Source organism: Falco naumanni, chromosome 1 (assembly GCF_017639655.2).
Source record: "Falco naumanni isolate bFalNau1 chromosome 1, bFalNau1.pat, whole genome shotgun sequence".
Classification (NCBI taxonomy): Eukaryota; Metazoa; Chordata; class Aves; order Falconiformes; family Falconidae; genus Falco; species Falco naumanni.
In genome coordinates, this window is record NC_054054.1 from 101,829,972 (window position 1) to 101,849,488 (window position 19,517).

Sequence of the window (19,517 nt, forward strand, 5' to 3'; positions counted from 1 at the left end):
AGACTGAACTGCATCACTGGGCAAGAGGAATAGCTGCATAACGGAGACTGGAACAAGCGCAGACTTGCCAAATTCTGCTCAGCAAGAGCTCCACAGACTTCCACAACATGCACATTCATAGAAAAGGGGTGTGGGGATGGAAATCCATCTGCAATCCCATCTACAACAGGTAAGACACGTCCTTGGGGGTGGAGAGTAACATCAGCTTCTAAGAACTCCGTAAATCCTGATACTAACAAAATTAATGGTCTAAAGTTCCACAAGTGGCTCAAGCAGTCCATGTCATTCCAGGTTCAGCTTTAAGCAGCTTACTTCTATTTTCTGATACACCGAGGAGACTCTACAGACCCTGTTCAACAGCCCAAAGTTTTGAGAGACCGAAGGGATCACCCAGTCTGGCCTTCTGCAGCACCAAGACACCACAGGAAAAAAAAGTAGAGAGAGCAGGACTTTAACCATTAGCACCATTCAATCCAGGGTATGGAAACCGTCCATCTGAGACCTGGACCATTTTAAACATTAATAGTACAAATTATATATAAAGGAACATCTTTGACCTTCCAGCAAATACCGATGCCAGTTTGCCAATGTCTGGCACAAGCATTCGGTCCGTATTTATTCTGGGCCTGGCTTTCACACTGGGAATGCTGGGTGCAGCTCGAGTCACCTCCAGTGAAAACCAAACCAACAGGAGTATGAAAAAAAATAATCTAGGAATACAAAGCAACAGGATATGAAAGACTTTAAAGATGCTTTTTTATATTGGAGAAATTAAATAAATGAAGACTTTCCACCCTGGGAAGAAGGTAGATAAGCTCAGAGGACATGACAGAATTCTGCAAAGCTGAATGATAAAGATAGAGGTACTCACTGCCCCTCCCCAGAAGCTGAGGTCACCGAAGGAGTTACCAGTGGCAGTTCAGAACTTGCTAAAAGCCAAAAAGAAGCCCTGCCATGGTCCTTCCCCAAAGCTCTGCCACTGGTAGCGCTGGGAGAGGTGGTCCCTTGGCTCGGCCGAGCTGGGAAGCCAGGTTCTCCCACAGCCACAGGACCCACCGCGCAGTGATCCCGGCGCCGCTGTGACCGCTTTGCCTCGGCACAGGTGAGTTTGCGCTTCCCACAGAACCTTGATGTTCCTTGCAAAGTGTTTCCACTGCAATCAAGTGCTTGATTCCAGTATCCCAAGAAACATTCCTTCTCCACATAACACAATGTAGTTAAGAGTCATCCTCTTCATCCTCCCACCGGACCCGGGAGGGACTAGCAGCCACCCCGAGCCCCTGCGCAGCGCAGGCAGGGTGGGAAGGCTGAGGAGCAGCACAGCCGTGTGGTGTTTTAGGCAGTGGAGCAGCAGCATCACACCGTCAGCTTGACCTGACAGATCTTCCTCTCTGCAATGGGTCAGTCCAGTTCTATTTTATACATGGTACTTAAAACATACAAGACTTTTAAAACGGGCCATAAGACTTCCTCTAGACTTCTCAGATTTGCTTAGTGAAGAACGGAAGTTAAAAGGAGCTGAGTTTTGACTCAAAGAAAAAGAAATGTTATTAAAAAAAGCAACAGGGGACAATAATTGCATAGAAGAAAGGTGTTATGGGAGCATTAATGCCCTGAGGCGGCTGTGAGCAGTCTTTTCTCACCTACTTGTCAGTTCTTAATTTTTAGCTTAGTTCATGGATCCTGCCAAATTCCCAAGGGGTTCTGCAGACTTAACATATGGCTCCAGTGAAATGCAACTACCCACAGGGCAGGGAAGTTTTCATCTCGTTCTACTCAGGTATTGGAAGCAATAAAGATTTCAAGCAAAGACAACCAGACACACATTGCTCTTACAAAACACATATTACTATGCAGGGTGAGCAAAGAAAACTTGGTACCTTCTCCGACTAAATGATTGAATTTTCATCTCTACATAACCTTGTCAACATGAACAGCTCAGACAAGACCAGCTCAGAGCTCGGTCAGAAGTTCAGACCAACAACTTGTCTCCCCTTCTGCCCATCAAGACATCATTATACTTTTAAATACAAGAGCAGAGTGCCTATCAGTTTCTGAGCATGTGAAAGTTCAGATCATCAGTTTCTCACAAGGCATGAGCTGCACCCAACTCAGGTCCTGGATATAGAAATGATTTTACAGATGATGTGAATCAAGTTAAGACACAAACCCAGCTTGCAGACCAGAAACCAGCACCAGCAGGGTACGGCCAGCCTTGTGTTCGCTCTCTAAAAAAGTTATAAAACCACTAGGACTGACAAATCAGCTTTCTCTAGATAAATTAATGCATTTCAGTGTCTGGTGCAATCCATGGTCATTCTGATCTGGGTGCACGTTACACTGACTTCACACCAAAGGAAATGACCGTACCAGGGACAGGGCAGCAACCTGTAACTTCACGCGCTTGCGTTGCTTACTCCAGCCCCACGAGCAGCATTAGCCCTCCAGACACTGATGATTGATGTTTTGTAGTTAATTCCCTACTAAGATGGTACCAGACCCAAATCAGACATACGTTATTACTAAAGGAGCTCATTTTAAAGAAAAAAGGCAACAAACCATACACCTACCCAGCCAGCGTTTATTTGATGGCACATACGTGCACACATCATGACTCTGTGCATCTCCTGGCTACCAAACCAGGAGTGTGTAAGAATAGAAGCACTTCACCGCCCATCTGCTACTCCAACCCATCTACCAGGGGATCTCTGGATCTGCTGAGCAGTTTGGCAACGCTCCGCAAGGCTGTTCCCGAACATCCCGTGCTCTTGAAAACGATGCTCAAGAGCCCTGAAGCAACGCACACTGCTCCTTCTCATTTAAGTGAAGCAATGAAGAAGATCTCCTACAAATGTTAAACTGTGATTAACATCCCCCCAAAGCCCTGTCTGAATCTTGTCATCTACCAAATGCCTCCACACTGAGCTGCGCGGTCCTACCCCGGCTGCAAAGCCAACACAAATCTTTCATACAAAGAAGACTCTTGTAGGACAAACGACGTTTCTTCAGCTCCGAGTTCTTCAGTGCTGTGTCAGGTGAGTGTCAGGGGAGGGCTCAGCCTGGGAAGCAGTGACGCAGATACTTGAAAATTATATAAATAAATAAAGAGCCCATTTTCAACTCTGCTCACTCGCCCCCTCCCTTTAAGTAGGTCACACTGCCTGCTATGGAAATCAGCTCGTCTTCAAAGCAGGTTTGCTCTTCTCCCTCCTTATCTCCTTAATATTAGAAGTGTGCAAAGCACTGTAAGAGCAAAGGCTAATTTCAGACTAATTTGATTTATTCCTGGCATGGGTATAAATATGAAACTGTATTTACTTGTCCAAAAAAACCCTGAAACATGAAAAATGAATGGAAGATTGCAAAGTAGCTGCCATACAGCTAGTTCTGAATTTGGTACATAGCTACAAGTCCAAGTCCCTGACATAGATAACACAATGCAAATGTAATACAAAGGGTCTTCATGACCTAGCAAGGGGACAAAAAAAAAAAGAAGAAAAAAAAAAATCTCTTGAATTAGACTAAAACCTCGAGGGACTGATGTAAGAGAAGCCCAGCTCATACCAATTTCAGCCTGTAAATTAGGCCCTACCTTTTCATTTCTTCAACCGAACACAGAGCCTTCTGATTAATAACGCGCATAAGACAAGCCTGTTCCTAACCCTGCTGAAGTCCCTGGAAATGACACAGCTGGCACCCGTGATGATGAAAGTGAGTTCTTTGGCTTTTTCCCAACCCACCCATATGAAGGGATGCAGGCAGGATCCACTCATCAGAAGAATTTCCAATCCAGACAGGCTGGGCTAAAGGGTTTTAAACACTTATCAGCAGTTTGAGCTGTCCCCATACAGCCTCACAGGAAACATTCGTGCTGATCGAACCAAGCAGCTCTTTCTAATTTCAGCCTAGATCGCTGAACACACAAGGGACCACCACGGGGGGAGCTGAGCTTTGCTCCGGGGCTCAGACACCCTGGGCTCCTGCAGCCTGCAGGGATGGATGCTGCTGCTCAGCTGCTCGGAGGAAGCTCTGGGCGCCTGGCAGGACCGAGTATGCATACACACTGCAGGAAATGCAAATAACGGCTTGAAAAGAAATTCCAGCACTCACAGAAGGCAAATACTGAAAAGGTTTTATCTAATAACCTCCAAAAAATGAGTCAAAGAAAACGACCCGTAAGAATTTCATTATAGCTTCAATGTCCCTATCAGCAGTTTTGTTTTAAAATTAATAAACAGATCAACATTTTTAAATTCAAGCATAAAGGAATTTCCTAAGACTGGAAAAGCATTTGCCTTGTGCACCTCTGAAGATAATCGCCTGGTACAAGACCCTGACGCAGCATGTTCCACAAAGTTCTAACTCACAATTGTGCAGCTTCAGCCTGTTCTTTTGCTCCATTGATCCAGTCAGAAGACTCCTAGATCAGCTTTTTTTTTTCCCCCCAGCTTCTTGAGTTTCAGCTCTTACGGTTTTAAGCCAAGGCTCAGCATGGAGGTGTGAGACATGCGAAGGAAGGAGCAGGCAAAAAAAGTTAAAATTTCTTCTTCTTTTCTTTTTTTAGCCTTGTGGAAGAGAGAGAGAAAGAGGCTGAGGGTCTGACACTGCCTGAACAGCCGCAGCGTTTTGCCTTCTAGACAGCAGAAGGGGAGCCTATGGCTAAGAAGCAAGAAACAAGCTCAGAAAACATGAAACCACATCAGGACCGTGCAGGAGTCACCGTGGCTGGTTGGAAACATTCAGCACAAGAAGGACCCGCAGCACATCGCACCCCTGGCACCACAGTCTCTTCTTCCAAATCAGAAGAAATTATTTCACAGAACGTGAAGTGAAAAGACTGCATTCAAAGCTTTCACTCACATTCAAGTTTCCTTAAGAGCTGCAGGATTTGGTTCCAGACGCGAGTACTGTCCCAGCCCACCCGCACTGCCCATACTCCGCAACGTGCTCATAAGCCATGTTTACTGCCAGGACATACCTGCCAAAAACTGAACTTTAAAAAAATAACATAATTGCAATAGGCTTGGAGGCTTCTGAATTTGGAAAGCGCATTATTAATATTAATATGTAGGAAGAAATACATAAAATAGACAGCACTGTGCCTTAAGCCCTAGAATCAACTGGGATTTTTGGCAGCACATGCTGGAGAAGACAGTAGCAGCTGTCAAGTCACAGCTGGATTGCCTCTGGTGAAGGTGATTGACAAACGGGATTAAGAAAAAAGAAAAAAAAAAAACATCAACAGGTAAAATTCAAAATAAAATTAAATGCAAGGAGGACAGACAACTGCATTAACAGGCCTTCCTTGCTTGCAGAGCATCTAAATTGTTCTGAGTTGCATTATTTCCCTTTTTCCTTTAAGTACAGTCCTGGCTTCCTAACTTACACCTTACAAGTTCTTCTTCATTACCATTTTTTTTTGCATTCTCCACACTTTTGTTTTGCAGGGAGGTCTAACAGACTACAAGGTGGACTGCCCACCAAACCGCTCGGTCACTGCCCTCCTCAGCAGGACGGGGGTTCGAGGAAATGTACCGAAGGGCTCGTGGGTCGAGGTAAGGACGGGGAGAGATCACTCGCCGGTTACTGTCACGGGCAGAACAGGCTCCGCTTGGGGAAATCAGTTTAATTGATTACCGATCAGGTCAGAGTAGGAGTACGAGAACTAAACCCAAATGTTAAACCCACCTTCCCCCCAGCCCTCCCTTCTTCCCAGGCTTAACCTAATCCCTGATTTCTCTGTCTCCTCCCGGGGAATGGGGCTGGGGTCAGCCCCTCACACGCCGTCTCTGCCGCCCCGTCCCCCGCACGCTGCCCCGCTCCAGCGTGGGGTCCCTGCCCCGGGAGCCAGCCCTGCGCCCCCTGCTCCCACGGGAGCCCTTCCCACGGGAGCGTCCCTCAGGAGCTGCCCCGGGGGGTCCCCGCGGGGTCCCCAGCCCTGCCCCAGCCCGGGCTCCTCTCCCCATGGGCCACGGGCCCTGCCAGGGGCTGCCCCAGCGCCGCTGCCCGCGGGTCACGGCCTCCGTGGGGCTGGCAGCCGGCTGGCATCAGCTCCGGCGGGCACAGGGGAAGCTTCTGGCAGCTCCTCACAGAAGCCACCCATGTTGCCCCCCCCACCAAAACCTTGCCATGCAAACCCCATACAAATGTCAATGGTCTCATAACTAGTAATGGCCTTAAACTAGTTCGTATGGTCCCATCACAGCAGCCCTTGGAGCAGCAAAATGAACCTTGACAAAGACACCCTGCCTTTCCCTGCCCCACAGGCTGCCTGGGAAGCTTGCAAAGCTGCTGCTCAGGCTGTTACCTTCCAAACGGCCCCCCTGTCCCCTATTATAAATTTGCTGGAAAATCCCAAGGATTTAAAAAAAAAAAATAGAGCAGGAACTCCCAAATCCACAAGTGCTTACACCAACCACCTGGGTATGCCCTCGCTGACTCAGCATGAGTTTACGTGTTCTTCAGCACTGCTGCTCCTCTGCCAAACCTATTTCTGCTTCCACTGGGGACCTGCATATCAAAAACTTTATAATGAAGAACACTGCGAGGCAAACAGTTACACCAACCTGCAAAAATCACCCATGCTACTCAATTCTCAGGCAGTAAAAAAGTCACCAGCAGTTAGCTTGAAACTAGGACAGCTGCGGCATTTAAAATACCTACTACAAATGAGAACTACTTAGGCACATCATAATTAGTAAATGGCAAATATTAGGAGTTATGGGAAAAGAGATCGTTAAAACAGATTCTAATAGCCCAGTATTTCATACATTCAGATGTGAAAATCCAGTCAGCATACACTTTGAGCATTAAGCCTACATTAAGAAACAAACTGCTTCATTTCTGGAGTTGTAAAAACAAAGGTTAAATATCTGCTTCAGCACAAAACCCATAATTTTTCCACAGTGACTGTATTGTTTTGCTTTACACAGCTAATAATACCTGCCCTGGCTTTATACCCACACATCTTCTGAACGCTCTACAAGGCTAACACTTTAATCATCAAACGAGCAAAAATATCCCAAGAACCACATTTGGCATTAAGATTTCTGGAAGTAACCTATCTTTCTAGTTATATTTCATTTATATAAAATATCAAGTTGAAAATAACACTTTTCTTGCCTGCTTGTAACAAAAACATCAAGCAACTGTGCTGCATTCAAACATGCCTGCAGCAAAACAAAGATGCTCCCAGGACCTCTGCTCCCTGGGGCCGCTACTCCCTGCCTGGACAGCTTGTCCCATGCCTCTTCTCCCCACGGATTCTCATGTTGCCCACCCATGTCAGCCTCCTCATCTCCCTCCTTCTCCTCTCCTGTGGTTTCTCAGCCCCATTTTTTCAGAGCTGCCAGTTCAGTCCCTCCACTCCTTTTCCCATTTGTACCAGCTTTTGTTCCTCCATGGGGACAATGGTACACGTTTTCCTCATACATCATTTCCAAAAACATCCGGACCGGTTTGCTGAGATTGAAGACAAACATGATCTTGATAATACCTGACCACCTTAGCCTAATTGGAAAAATTATAAACAAATTAAAGCAGTTTCCCATGATGGAAAAGGCTGGGCAGGCTCATAAAAAGATGCTACCCAAAGGTGTCTACACCCGGGTCTGCAGCTTTGGAATGAGTTACTTTCCATGGATATACAACTCCAGTAACTGTAATTGGAGCTGGATATTTCTGGATACGCAGTTCCAGTAATTCTCATCAGAGCTTACCATTCAAGGGAATTCCAGGATTTTCCAAACAGCTGCATAAAGAGTATAAATTATGCTGGATGCTTCAAATCAGGATGTGACATCGAAGTTTTACTCCTTTCCATTCAGTGCCTCTTTCCACATCGCAGCCTGTCAGGCCATTCTAATTTGCAAGGTCTGATATTGTTCGACAGGATCAAACAGGCGGCATCAGTAAGGAGGAAAATTTGTGGAAGGAACAGAGCATTAATTAGTATTTGGAAGTTGAGCAACTTCCTAAGAAAAGACTGATAAAAGCGAAAAATCCCATTTTACTGTCTAACCCCTTTTATGTCTGTGCAGAACACCTATTAAAGTCCCCCAGAAAGTCACTTATTGACTCAACGCTTGATCCAAAGACAACTGAAGTTAATATGACCTGACCCCAGTAACACCTTCCATGTAAGACACTGCAAAAGCTGTTAACTGCCTTTAGACACTCCTGATGGGCAGATTTCTAAATGAAAGCTGTCTGTATGCCCACAAATCATCTGCATGATCCAGCCGTCACCCTGCCCCTTCAGACACAAGCACCAAGCAAAGAGCACCACGTTTGAACCGTCCCCCTTCACATCAGAGAAGGCAGCTCACCCACCCTGGGTCCACTCGGTCAATTATTCATTTATTTCCCCAGATAATGCAGGTTTGTCTCCAACCTCTACTTGCAGAGCTCAGAAAACAGTTCTGTCCCTTCCGGCATTGCACCGGGTCGATCAGATCAGTTTCATCCAAACAGCACCTGTCCCACCAAACTGCAACTGGTCCCCCCTCCTTCCCACAGCCGGGGTCCCCGTCTGGCCCTTCACCTTCACCACAGGTGCACGGTGGATATTTCCCTAATGCGGAACCAAATGTCGGAGCTGCCCTCCATAAATCCAGGGGCAGGTAAAGCTCCCGGAGGCAGAAACCCCGAGGAAGGGCAGGCAGGAGGTGCCGCCTGCCCCCTCCCCAGCCCTCAGAGCCCACCGACCCTTCGGCTGCACCACCCCGCTCAGCGTGTTGCTGCTGGATGAAACCTTACCCCTGCCTTTGCCCAACCCCCACCCCCCACCCCCCACCCCCCCGCTGCAGCCCTCCCTCCCTCCAGCTTCACCTGCACATCGCCCTGCTCTGCTATTTCATTTCCTTACGCATCTCCCCTTCAACCTAGTCGACATATAATTAATACAGATTTAAACCAAGGGAGAGTTTTCTATATCCAAAAGCCGGAGGGAATTAACACAACATTAGGTGTAATTCTCCCCCTATCTTCTGCCTCGTCCTGTTGCCTGATTTATCTCACTGGATGGTAAGTTCACTTAATTGAGGATCCATTCCAGCCATTTGTTATGGTAAGGAATAAGAGGCAGTCAAACACCTCTCACACTTCTTCTGTTCCTACCTCTTTGACGCCAGTTCCAAGGATCTTCAAATCACCAAAACACATCTGCAACTTTTTCTCTGTTCTCATACCACGTCCCACTTATAAAGCTCTTCATCAGCACTTCTGTCCTTGAGACATTCGTTCAGTAATACATAAAGGAACCTGAATCCCTAACTCTTAGAATAATATTAGAAAAAATATAAGTGGGTTGTCCGGTATCACTCAGAACACTGGAGGGATAAAGCGGGACGTAAACCTTTCCTCCTGGATGCCTGGTGCCCTTAATGGTAACACCAGTCCCTCCTGATTACATCAATAACATCTTCAAGCAAACCGAAATTCCACATTATGGCATTTGGTCTACACTTAGCAAAGGACAAAGCACAACACGGCCCCAGCCTTGACTACAGGTTTAGACAAGTGTAATGGTTATTACTATTATTGTCTTGTCAGTGCAAATATGAAAAACCGAAATAAAATCTACCAGATTAGGAGGTTTATGTTCGAAATGATTTAAAGCATTCAGTGTTCTAGCACACTTCACTAAAGGTGGTACACGCTAAAAACACATAAAGGTCAACAAAAATTATTTTAAACCCAATAATGGAATATAAGCAAGCTTTAAAAATACCATAAAATGGCTTTTCAGTCTTCGCCAATGGCCCCCTGCTCCCTCACCTTACTTTGCATTTTTAGAGTATGATAAAGCAATTGTTTTGGAAGAATTTGTAGTAATTTGGCACAAACACAAGTGCTCTCTTGATTTAATTTAAAGCGTAATATAGGCAAAGACCCAGAAAGAAACTGTAATTGTTGCATTTTAAAATTAACCTTCCCGCTTCATCTTTATGTTCTGAGAACACACACAACCATGGCGAGCTGTTACACTGCCCAAAATACAAGAGCAAATGAAGATTAAATAAATTCTGACGACCACCAGGTAGAAGACCTTGCTTGACTCTCTCATGCTCTCTGCACCTTGAGGAATCACCCGAAATAACTCAGCCGAGGCACTGCTGGTGTCTGGTAATCTACTGGGTTTTCTCTTGTCATGGTTTTCCGCTTTCTGTATCTCAGCAACACACAGACACGCCAAGGAAAAGCAATTTGGATTTCCATTGCCCACAAACACAGAAAGGCCCTACTCTTACGTAGAGGAGATGGAAGCAAAGAAAATCCTGTAACCCGTTTGGGTGCCGTGAGAGGATGCTCGGGTCCAAAGGCAGCAGAGCCCGAAGCCCAGCACTCCTGCCTTCCCACCCCCAGCCTGTCCCTGCCAGAGCCCAGAGAGGGGCTCGTGCTGCGCAGCCACTCTTTGAGCCACGGGCAGGCACACAAGCTCTTTCTGCTTGACGCCGAGGGGACCGAAGGGTAGAGGGACCGAGGATTCCCCTTCCTCCCTCCGCACCAAATGCCGACACATCACAGCGTTGGTTTTACTGCGCTAAAATTAAGTAATCGGGTGCAACAGGGCATGCCAGCTGTGCAGCAAGAAGGGGTGATTTACCACGTATGACAGCCCTGGCTTTTAAGAGATCCATCATTTTCCCTGTCAGCAGGAAGAACAGCGCTCTTGCACAACAGCCTAGGCTGGACAACCTAGGAAGATCCGTATTTTTTAAAAGTCCGTTTACCAAGAGTTCTCCTATTATTCCCATATCACGGATCCTGTGAAGCTGTAGGTGTTCCCTGCTCCAAGAGGGAACAAGTGCTGTAATATGGCAGATAGCCTTTAGCATCGCTGTCTGTGGGTATCAGAGTGAATCACAGGGAGCGAATCCCTGGGAGGGCAGTATCATAGGAACTCATCACACAGCAAGAGGCATGCAAGCACAGATCATCAGGTTTTTAAAAAAGGAAAAGACAAACTGTGATTTTTATCCAACGCACTCCCGATTTTGGGGAATTGTCTTTCTTTTTCAGGTAACTTTGCATCTCCTCAGTGACACAAGTATCAAAGCCCTAAGACTGCATCAGAACGAACCACGGTATGTAATTGCTCAATGACAGCACAGCCAGGCTCAGCACAGCACTCGCCTTGCACGTAATGCTTTACGTAGGGCTCTCATTGCATCGTTACCACATTATTTTTAGATAACCATCAGTGAATGTCAGAATGCGGGTCGATAGCTATTAGATTTATAGGCAGAAATAGCTATGCTTGTAGCAATAAGATGTAAAGCATTTGACAATTTCTTTAAGAAATTCAACCACAGGGACTGAGGGCTAGAAAATACGGTTGCTAGTACTCCCAAAACTGTTTAGGAAAAATAATATTGTACCACTAGGATACATTACCGAAGCTGAACCGCTGTTGTCAACCCTCAGTACGGTCAATACTATGCACATTCAGTTTGAACAGCCCTTTACAGACTTCAGTAATGACACCTTACCAAAAAAATGTCTCCCTTTTACGTTTAATATTTCAACATGCAAAACGACCTCACCTACCCCAGGATTCAGGCGTATCTGTAGGAGCTGGGAACTGGCAGTCTGCCAGCCCACCGTAACATCTGGACCAGATTGTTCAATTTTAGATAAAGATTAGTGGCATAAATCATGAAACTAGTAAAACCTTTTTAATTACCTGAGAAAGGTTGATTTCTATTTTCTTTTCTGCTATGCCTTATTAACAGGTAAGTTTGCTCACAGGTTGCGTACAGCATATTTTTAGTAGAAATGCACGTGCTTTCTGCCAGAAGAGAAGTACCAAGGGAAGATGGTGGCCAAGAGCAGACCAGACAGACTCCCCAAAATCCAAGCCCACTGACAGCATATGCCTCAAGCTAACTTTGTCTGTCTGTCCTCCCTGATCAAAGCAGAAGATCTCCAAGACAGCAAAGCACGGGACACTGTTGTCTCAGCAGTGCCTGCTGCCAGCCGAAAGGCCTCGGGGTATCCGAGATGCTGTGCAAACCCAGCAGATGTGACACTCCACTGAAGGCTGAGTCGTGCCCTTCTGGAGTGGCAGCTGGAAGCCAGGCAGGATGCCTTCTGGCACTGAAATGTCACTAAATGTCCACGTTTTGCCAAATACATCCATTTCCAAATGTCTCTTACTGGAGACACAATAGCACACTGGTGATTCAGACTGAGGCTTGGAAATAATACTGTAACTCACATAAGTAAAGCACCTATTTTTCAAATTTTTGTATCCTTAGAAAAAAATTCCTAAAAGCTGCCTACCTAATCTGGCAGCGTAAATTTACCTTTGTAAATTTTACCTTCGAGGTAAGGTTCTGTTTCTCTGTCAGGCAAACCTGAATCAATAGGCAAGAATTTCTGGTCATTGCTGTTGCGTCTCATGAACCCTGTGTTGTCTCTGCATGACAAATGTGTTAGAGGCTTATTACTCATTCATTGCCAATGACAGTGAATATTCAGATGATGAAGCCAAATAACTACCAAAACCAAAAATTATCTATCAGTTCCTAGTCAGCCTGGTTGTAAACTAAATGTCACGTTAATGCCTAAGCTTCCAGATACTTCCTAAATCGCTATCTGAAGCCTCATCTTTGGATTCTATTATTTCTCTAAGAAGTATTTCTTTTAGTCATCCTTTGACTGGTATCAGGCCTGATTTCCATGAACCTGATAAGAATAATTTACAGCCAGCAGCTCTTGGGTGTCTCGAGCCTGTGCAGACCATGCAGGCTACGCACCTAGTAACTTTAGGCTGGGAACTTATAAAAGCATGTACTGAATCTCGATAACTTGCGTTATTCCTAATGGGGAATACGGTAAACAAATCTGTTAGGCATATAATAAATATTAAAGTTGCAATTTTATCAAGTTGCTATACAAGGCCATATAAGATAATAGTTTCTACTTCATAAATATCACAGTAGCAGGGTAGACAGGGAAACAGCATCTCAACCGATGGTTATGAGACAGGATCTGACACGGCAGTCACAGCCCCATAGCGTATCACTTTATCTCCAAATCATCATTTCTTGTATCAAAGGATTTCCCTCAGCAAGGCTGTGCTCATATAACGAGGTATTTTATTTCATTAACACATTTAAAGTTTGGGCCCTTCTGCCTACAAACAGCATTTCCCTGCTCTCAATTATTTACATTTAGTTGTTTATCTTAATCAGAGAATTTCTTAGCAATTTAGTTAATACCTACCTGTTAAAATCTTAATATTACTAGTCTGTGGGTGTAACACTATTACATACTACTAAATGGCTGATAGAACGGCTTTTAATCTGCCTTATTTACATATATAATTTTTATACTCAGTAGTTAGCTAAGTTTGTAATGTACTTTGAGGATGATAAGTGCTACAGAAGATAAGCATTATCTTATCCTTACGGGAAGTAAATCCACATATCTCTGAAGTGTTTAAAGTTAATTAAGTGCCACTTTACAAGGGGGATAGCAAGACCATGCAAAAGGCTGTGTTTCAGTATCGGCCTCAATGTCCATATGCAACCCTCACAAAGTTAATTTCCTAATTGGATAAGCAGAGGAGAGCATAATCTGTATGCAGGAGGCTGCTGACATGCACTTGTTCATATCTCAGCGTGTGCAAATAATTCCATGTGCACAAGCACAGATGCAAGTTCGTTTAAATAATGAGCACAGGCTGATGTAACTGCTGAGGAATTTGAGGTTCCTCTTCAACCTTTAAAGTTCGGTAAAGCTGCAGTTTACTCTGTGCACTGCCTTCGCAGGAGAGGAAAAGCCCTCTCTGCTCACCCATCTTCTGGCCAGCTTCACTTCTGCGTTCTTCATCACTGCCCTCTCGTTTACAACAATTTGCAAAAACCTTCTATTCTCCCTGATCTTATACATAAGCTGCTGTGAGTTTACAAAATAACATTTAAAAGAAGAGCTTAGGATGAGTCATCAGTGCCTTTTCACAGTGATTTCTGTCTTGACAATACTTAGCTTGAAGTAAAGAATTTTTATACTTTTTTTTCCCACACGATTCAGAAAGACACTGCACCGTTCCTTGCTCACTGGCTCCCAGGCAGCTGAGCGCCTGCGTGTCTCAGCCAACAAGCACCGGAGAGGGAGCTCACAGCCTTCATGCTGCTTGGGGGCTTCAACCCAAGACCCCCTCTCTGCTGCACGTGCCCCTGCAGGGGTTGGCCCCAGCACATCCTCAGATCATCGGTAACCAGCAGAAAACTGATCTGCTTATGTTGGTTCAAGATGCTCAGCTATGGTAGATAGGGAAGATGGCTTCCCCACATGCAAACCAAGGGTTTATTTAGAGTGCTTCCCCTCCTGCGCATCTTATTCTCAAACTGGTAGTGCTATTTCATAACTAAATCATTTATATATTGACTTCAAGAGCTTCTGGTGAACAAGGTTTAGAAGAGGGGACTGCCCACTTCTGGGCGGGATCAGACTGTGAAGGATGGGGACAAAAACCAACACACAAAGTCAGATCCAGGCTCTTTCCTCCCACCTGGGATGAATACTCCACATCGGTGCAGCCCCAGCGCTCTGCACATAAGGAAACCTCCTTATGGACCCTGTACATCCCGCCAGCCTCTCAGTGCCTCAGCAGTGGATGTCCAACTGCTCAACACTTCTCCTGTCGAGGGCTGGCACGCCAAGGGCCTGCACCAGCCTCATCTTCTCTCCTTCTGCAGAGGGGGTGAACGCACACTGCACCACCATGAACGTTTCCTTTCCCCGCACCCAGGGTGGGATCGAGCACACCTTCAAGAGGACCAAGGGAGGTGGAAGAGAGTAATGCAAGAGCCCAAGGAAGAAGAAACACAGCCAGACAAAAGCTGCCTGGGTAACTCCCCCAAGGCCATCGTTCATAGGAGGTGAGAGATGAGCAGCTTCTCACCATGCAATGGACATGGGACCCATCCCGTTGAGGCGAGTCTCATGGTGAGTTTTATATGCTGTTTCGTGACACAAGCTGCACCCTTCCTCAAGTCGTGTCACTCATCCTATATGTCACTTTTATGTGAAAAAGTTGGCCCACCTTTGCTGTGTCAGGATACTACAAAGCACAATTTCAAATTTCTCATGGTCATTAACGGGTTTCCACATTAGCCCCAGAGGAAGAGGATTAGGTTAATTGAAGAGTTTGCCCAGCACTCTCCAGGAAGCACACGACAGCCGGCAGCCACAAAAGCTGAATGCTCTCTTCTGGGTCTCTATTCATTCCAGCTCCTCACTAGCTAACTAGTTTGTCATATAAGCACAGAAACCCTCTCTTTGTAAACATAGAACCAAACTGAAAAGTTCATTTCTGTGTATCTCCCTGAAGCTGGAGATAATCTGGACCACAAGTTTTGCTTATGTAAATGTCAGCACACAAAAAATTAGGTTTGGATCAAAAAGACAAGTTGCAGTTAATACCCAAAGTAAAATACACACATTCCTTCCCGACCTTCATTTGCTTTCTCTGAACATCTGCTGAACAAGAAAATTCCATCCATAAAAGCGACTACAGAAATTAAAAATCCTTTGAATTCTAAGATAAGTGCATTCACATACAAAACTCTTCATTCCAAAGGGCACCTTTATACTTCTTTGTGACCATGGGAGCCATCCAGTTGCAAAGAGCAACAGAAGAGCAAAAAGCAAAACCCACAAGACCTGTGCAATGAACTAAGGAGCAATAATAAACTTTCAGAAAGAACAAAGCACACATACAGTTCTCAAAGATACCTTATGAATTATAACGAGGAGAAAACTAAGCAAGGCTACCGTCTGCTGCGATGACTCCCCGATCCCATGCAGCACCCCCAAGGCACCCTTCCACACACTGTCTGAAACAAGTGTCCCACAGCTGACAATGTGGCTTTGTGCAACTGCAACCCCAGCTAAGAGTGGCTGGAAAACACTGCAAGACCAGCAAGATGCATCACCTGGAAAGCGAGGAGTCATTGCAGGAGGCAGACTGGACCACGTTTAGGACAGTGGAGAAATAAGAGGGAGCACTGGTGTTATTTCCAGAATGGCACTGCAGAGAAATATCATTCAAAAGGAACAACTGTGTAAAATTGTTCTTTTACCAGACTCAAGGCAGTTTTGTTTAGCTTACTTTCATGGCCAACATTTACAGAAATAAATATACATACATAAAAAATAAGGTTTGTCATACCACAGCGAGCTGTTATTTCCAATATGCTTTACACTACATGATTCGAACAACAAAACCACAGCAATGGTATGATCAGATTGCTCATTTGATCTTTACAGAATGGAGCTTTTTTAAGAGATTCAGTTTTTTAAAGATGGCTTCAATTCCCACTGAAATCCAGCCAAGTCCCATAATACAGAAAGAAATCCACAGCTGACTGCACCCAAACCGTGGTTTAGTTTCTCTCTTTGGCCAAACGCTTCCCAATGCTCCCTGAAGTGCAGCCTTCCCACATGCTACACGGTGGGGTACTATATTCTGTGATTTTGTAGGTGCGAAACCACAGGTCAGATTTAAAACAAAACAGGACCTTATGCAACAGAAAGGGAATTCTCTTGGTGGATGCATTTTGCAGGGAGCTTGTCTAAGAGCATATGGTGGGTTTTGTTAGGCACTTCTCACCAGCATTCAACTTCCCTACCCTGAAAGAAAAAGAAAAAAAAAAAAAAAAAGAAAAAAAAAAAAAGAAATGAGCTCGTATTTGCATGCTTCAAGCGGGCACCAGGAATTCAGCTTTAGGTATTCTTTAAGTGCCCAGAATGAATGCCGATTCCGGCACAGAAAGCTCCTGGCAGGGAAGCCGGTCCAGCTGCCTCCGCATCCTCAGCCCTATGGACTGTCTCAGCACACTTTGCTGTTTCCTCTGAGTGCCAGTGGGTGGTGACGGGGGTTCACCCGGCCCCCCACATCTTGCTCTAAACCCATGCCTTCCTGAAGCGCACAACACACAGGTGTCACCCAGAGAACAGGCTGCGTCGTACTTCTCTGAAAAACACATGCACCAAATATATACTTGACCCAAAGTTACATAAGCGCGATGCCAGAGCTATTTTTTAGCCAGACTCATCAGCACTGCTATAAATCACGCCAGTATGCAAGGGCCAGACAACACGTCACATCTACATGCTCAGCTTTCTGCCACCCTAAGAAAACGTTTGTGCTATGGGCAACATACCCATCACCTCTGCCTCCCCTGGTCTTCAGGTGCACGACTGCTCTTCAGCACTGAGCAGGCTCCTGTACTACACCACTAACACTTCCCTGAGTGCCCGCAGCAGCCTACAGACAGACACACACTCAGAGCCGTTCCTGTGCTCACGGCTTCTCTTACAAGCACCAGCCACCTCCAAAAGCAGCCCCCAGAGCTTGCTGGAGCAGGGAGCCCACATTAATCCCCACAGAAAAGGGTAGTAACTTGCAATTTCATCTCTCCCTCTGTGGGAACAGTAGGCAGCAGCATGATTACTTGCCCAATCCCAAGGTCCTAGCATAAAGTCTCCGGTCTTGAACTGCAGCTATTACCCCTTTTTAAATAAGTGCCCTAAATCCTCCTGGGAACTTCTGCCCCAGCAGTATCCAGAAGCAGCCAGTTTCACAGTTTGATTGTAAATAACATCCAGCTTTCTACCTTACCCCTTTATATTCTTTAGATTCACCTTGTTTGTCACCCAACAGTGCTGCTTCAACATCTCGTGGTGCGAGGCGCTTTCACAGGCAGGACAGGTTTTTCATGCCAGCGTATAAAGTAGCAATATAAATAACACTTTCCGACTCAGCTGAGCACTTCTCCTTCCGTACCCTATCCTTCTCCAAAGCGCACACACACCGACCGAGAGGACGACTATGCACCAGGAAGGGCATGTTACATTCCTGCACCTGTCTCACATCCTCGGTGCAGAAGGATAATCAGCAATAGCTCTGATTCAGTACGGAGACCCAGCGCACACCAGCTCTCAGTTCGACACGGCACAGAGTCGTGCATCAGCTTCATATTCAAAACTCAGAGAGGGAATCGCACTGACATTGCCAAAAACATTAACTCTGCTAATTCCAATACACAAAAACTTGCAGTCATTAAAGCTACGGAGATTGGAAGCAATAAACGGGACTCTTAATTGAGATTACATTCCCAGTTGTGAATCTATGGGGAACAATTTTAAAAAAATTAGCTTCCACAGTCAGTGTTTTAATTAGATACCTCACCTAGATTTCTAGCATCTTCACAACATGTTTCTCTATCCCATACGGCATCTTTAAAACTCCCTTTCTGCAGCTCAGAACTACTGAACCTGGTGAGATTTTAATAGAAATCCTTTTGTTATGCTATAAAGAGAAGCATTACTTGAGATTTTAATTAGCAGCTGTCAATGCTCAGCCATAGGAAATACTGAATAGTTTGCTCAACTCATATCAGAGGAAGCACATTTTGCTTTCTGACCTTCTGCACTCAAATGATGCACCGTACTTCAGCCGCTGAAAAACTCCCTTCCAAAAAAAACCAACTCTGGAGCAGTAAAAGCCATTGCCTCAGCCAGCACCCTCCGCGTTTGATGCGGAAATCACGACGCTGTCGCTGCCTGCCCGCTACCACCAACCCGAACAGCAGCGTTATGTTAGCACGGCTTCCTCCAGCCTGTGCGAGGCACGCTGAGCGCTGAACACAAGCAGAACTTGGAAATCACGATTCAGTCCACCGAGCCTCCGCCTGCTCGGTAACGCAGGGGGCAAGGCCAGGTTGTAGGGTGCAAACTCGGCGTTTGCCACCGTTGCCCACCGTGCCGGACCCCGACGCGTTAGGAGCAGGGGGACGACTCCTACCGTTCAGCTGCCTGTAGACGATGTCCTCCAGGAGGGAGAGTCTCTTCAACACCGCATCCTGGATGGAGCTGATGCCGCGGGCTGTCAGGTTGACCACTTCTGCCCTGGGATGGATGTCATGGAAGGAGTCGCCGCTCTTGGCCGTGATGGGTCTGCACTTGGCCAGGAAGAGGACGAAGCCAGCCACCGCGATCAAGTTTAACACCAGCAGGACTTTGACTCTCCTCAAAGAAGCCATCAAACTTCCCGGGGGGCTCCGCCGGCCGCCGCGCTGCCTGCAGGGGCTAGGGGGGGGCGGGCCGCGGCGCGCACATCCCACGCCGCCGCAGCGCGGGGGGCTGCGCGCCCCGGCCCGGCCCCGGGCTCGACGCGGGGGTGAGGGGGGGGGCTGGGGGCGCCGCCGAGGACCGGCACCGCCGGCCGAGCCGCCGCCGAGCCCGCCCCGGCTACGGCCCCGCAGAGCGCGCGCCGCCGGGGCCGCCCGCCCCGCCCCGCCCGCCGCCGCGCTGCCGCCGCCGCAACTTCATGCCCCGCGCAGGGCACCCGCGCCGGGGCTCCGGGGCGGCCGCGGGGCCGGGGAGCGCTGCGGGGCCGGCAGCCCTGCGGCACCGGCACCGGCGCGCCTGCCTCCGTCGCCGCCTCCGCCTGCCTGCGCCGCGGGGCGCGGGGCCGCTGCTGCGCTGCGCGGACGGGGCAT

General features: G+C 46.8%; 1 protein-coding gene across 1 annotated transcript in view; it reads right to left on the reverse strand.

The window, feature by feature from the left end:
- The window catches only part of GALNT17 (polypeptide N-acetylgalactosaminyltransferase 17), a 212,449-nt gene extending 193,181 nt beyond the window's left edge, over window positions 1–19,268 (reverse strand). Inside the window, exon 1 of the mRNA XM_040613286.1 lies at window positions 18,821–19,268. Within this exon, the coding sequence (XP_040469220.1) occupies window positions 18,821–19,058 (238 nt within the window). The 5' untranslated portion in view covers window positions 19,059–19,268. The remainder of the gene's footprint in view (window positions 1–18,820) is intronic.
- Between the last annotated feature and the right edge of the window lie 249 nt (window positions 19,269–19,517).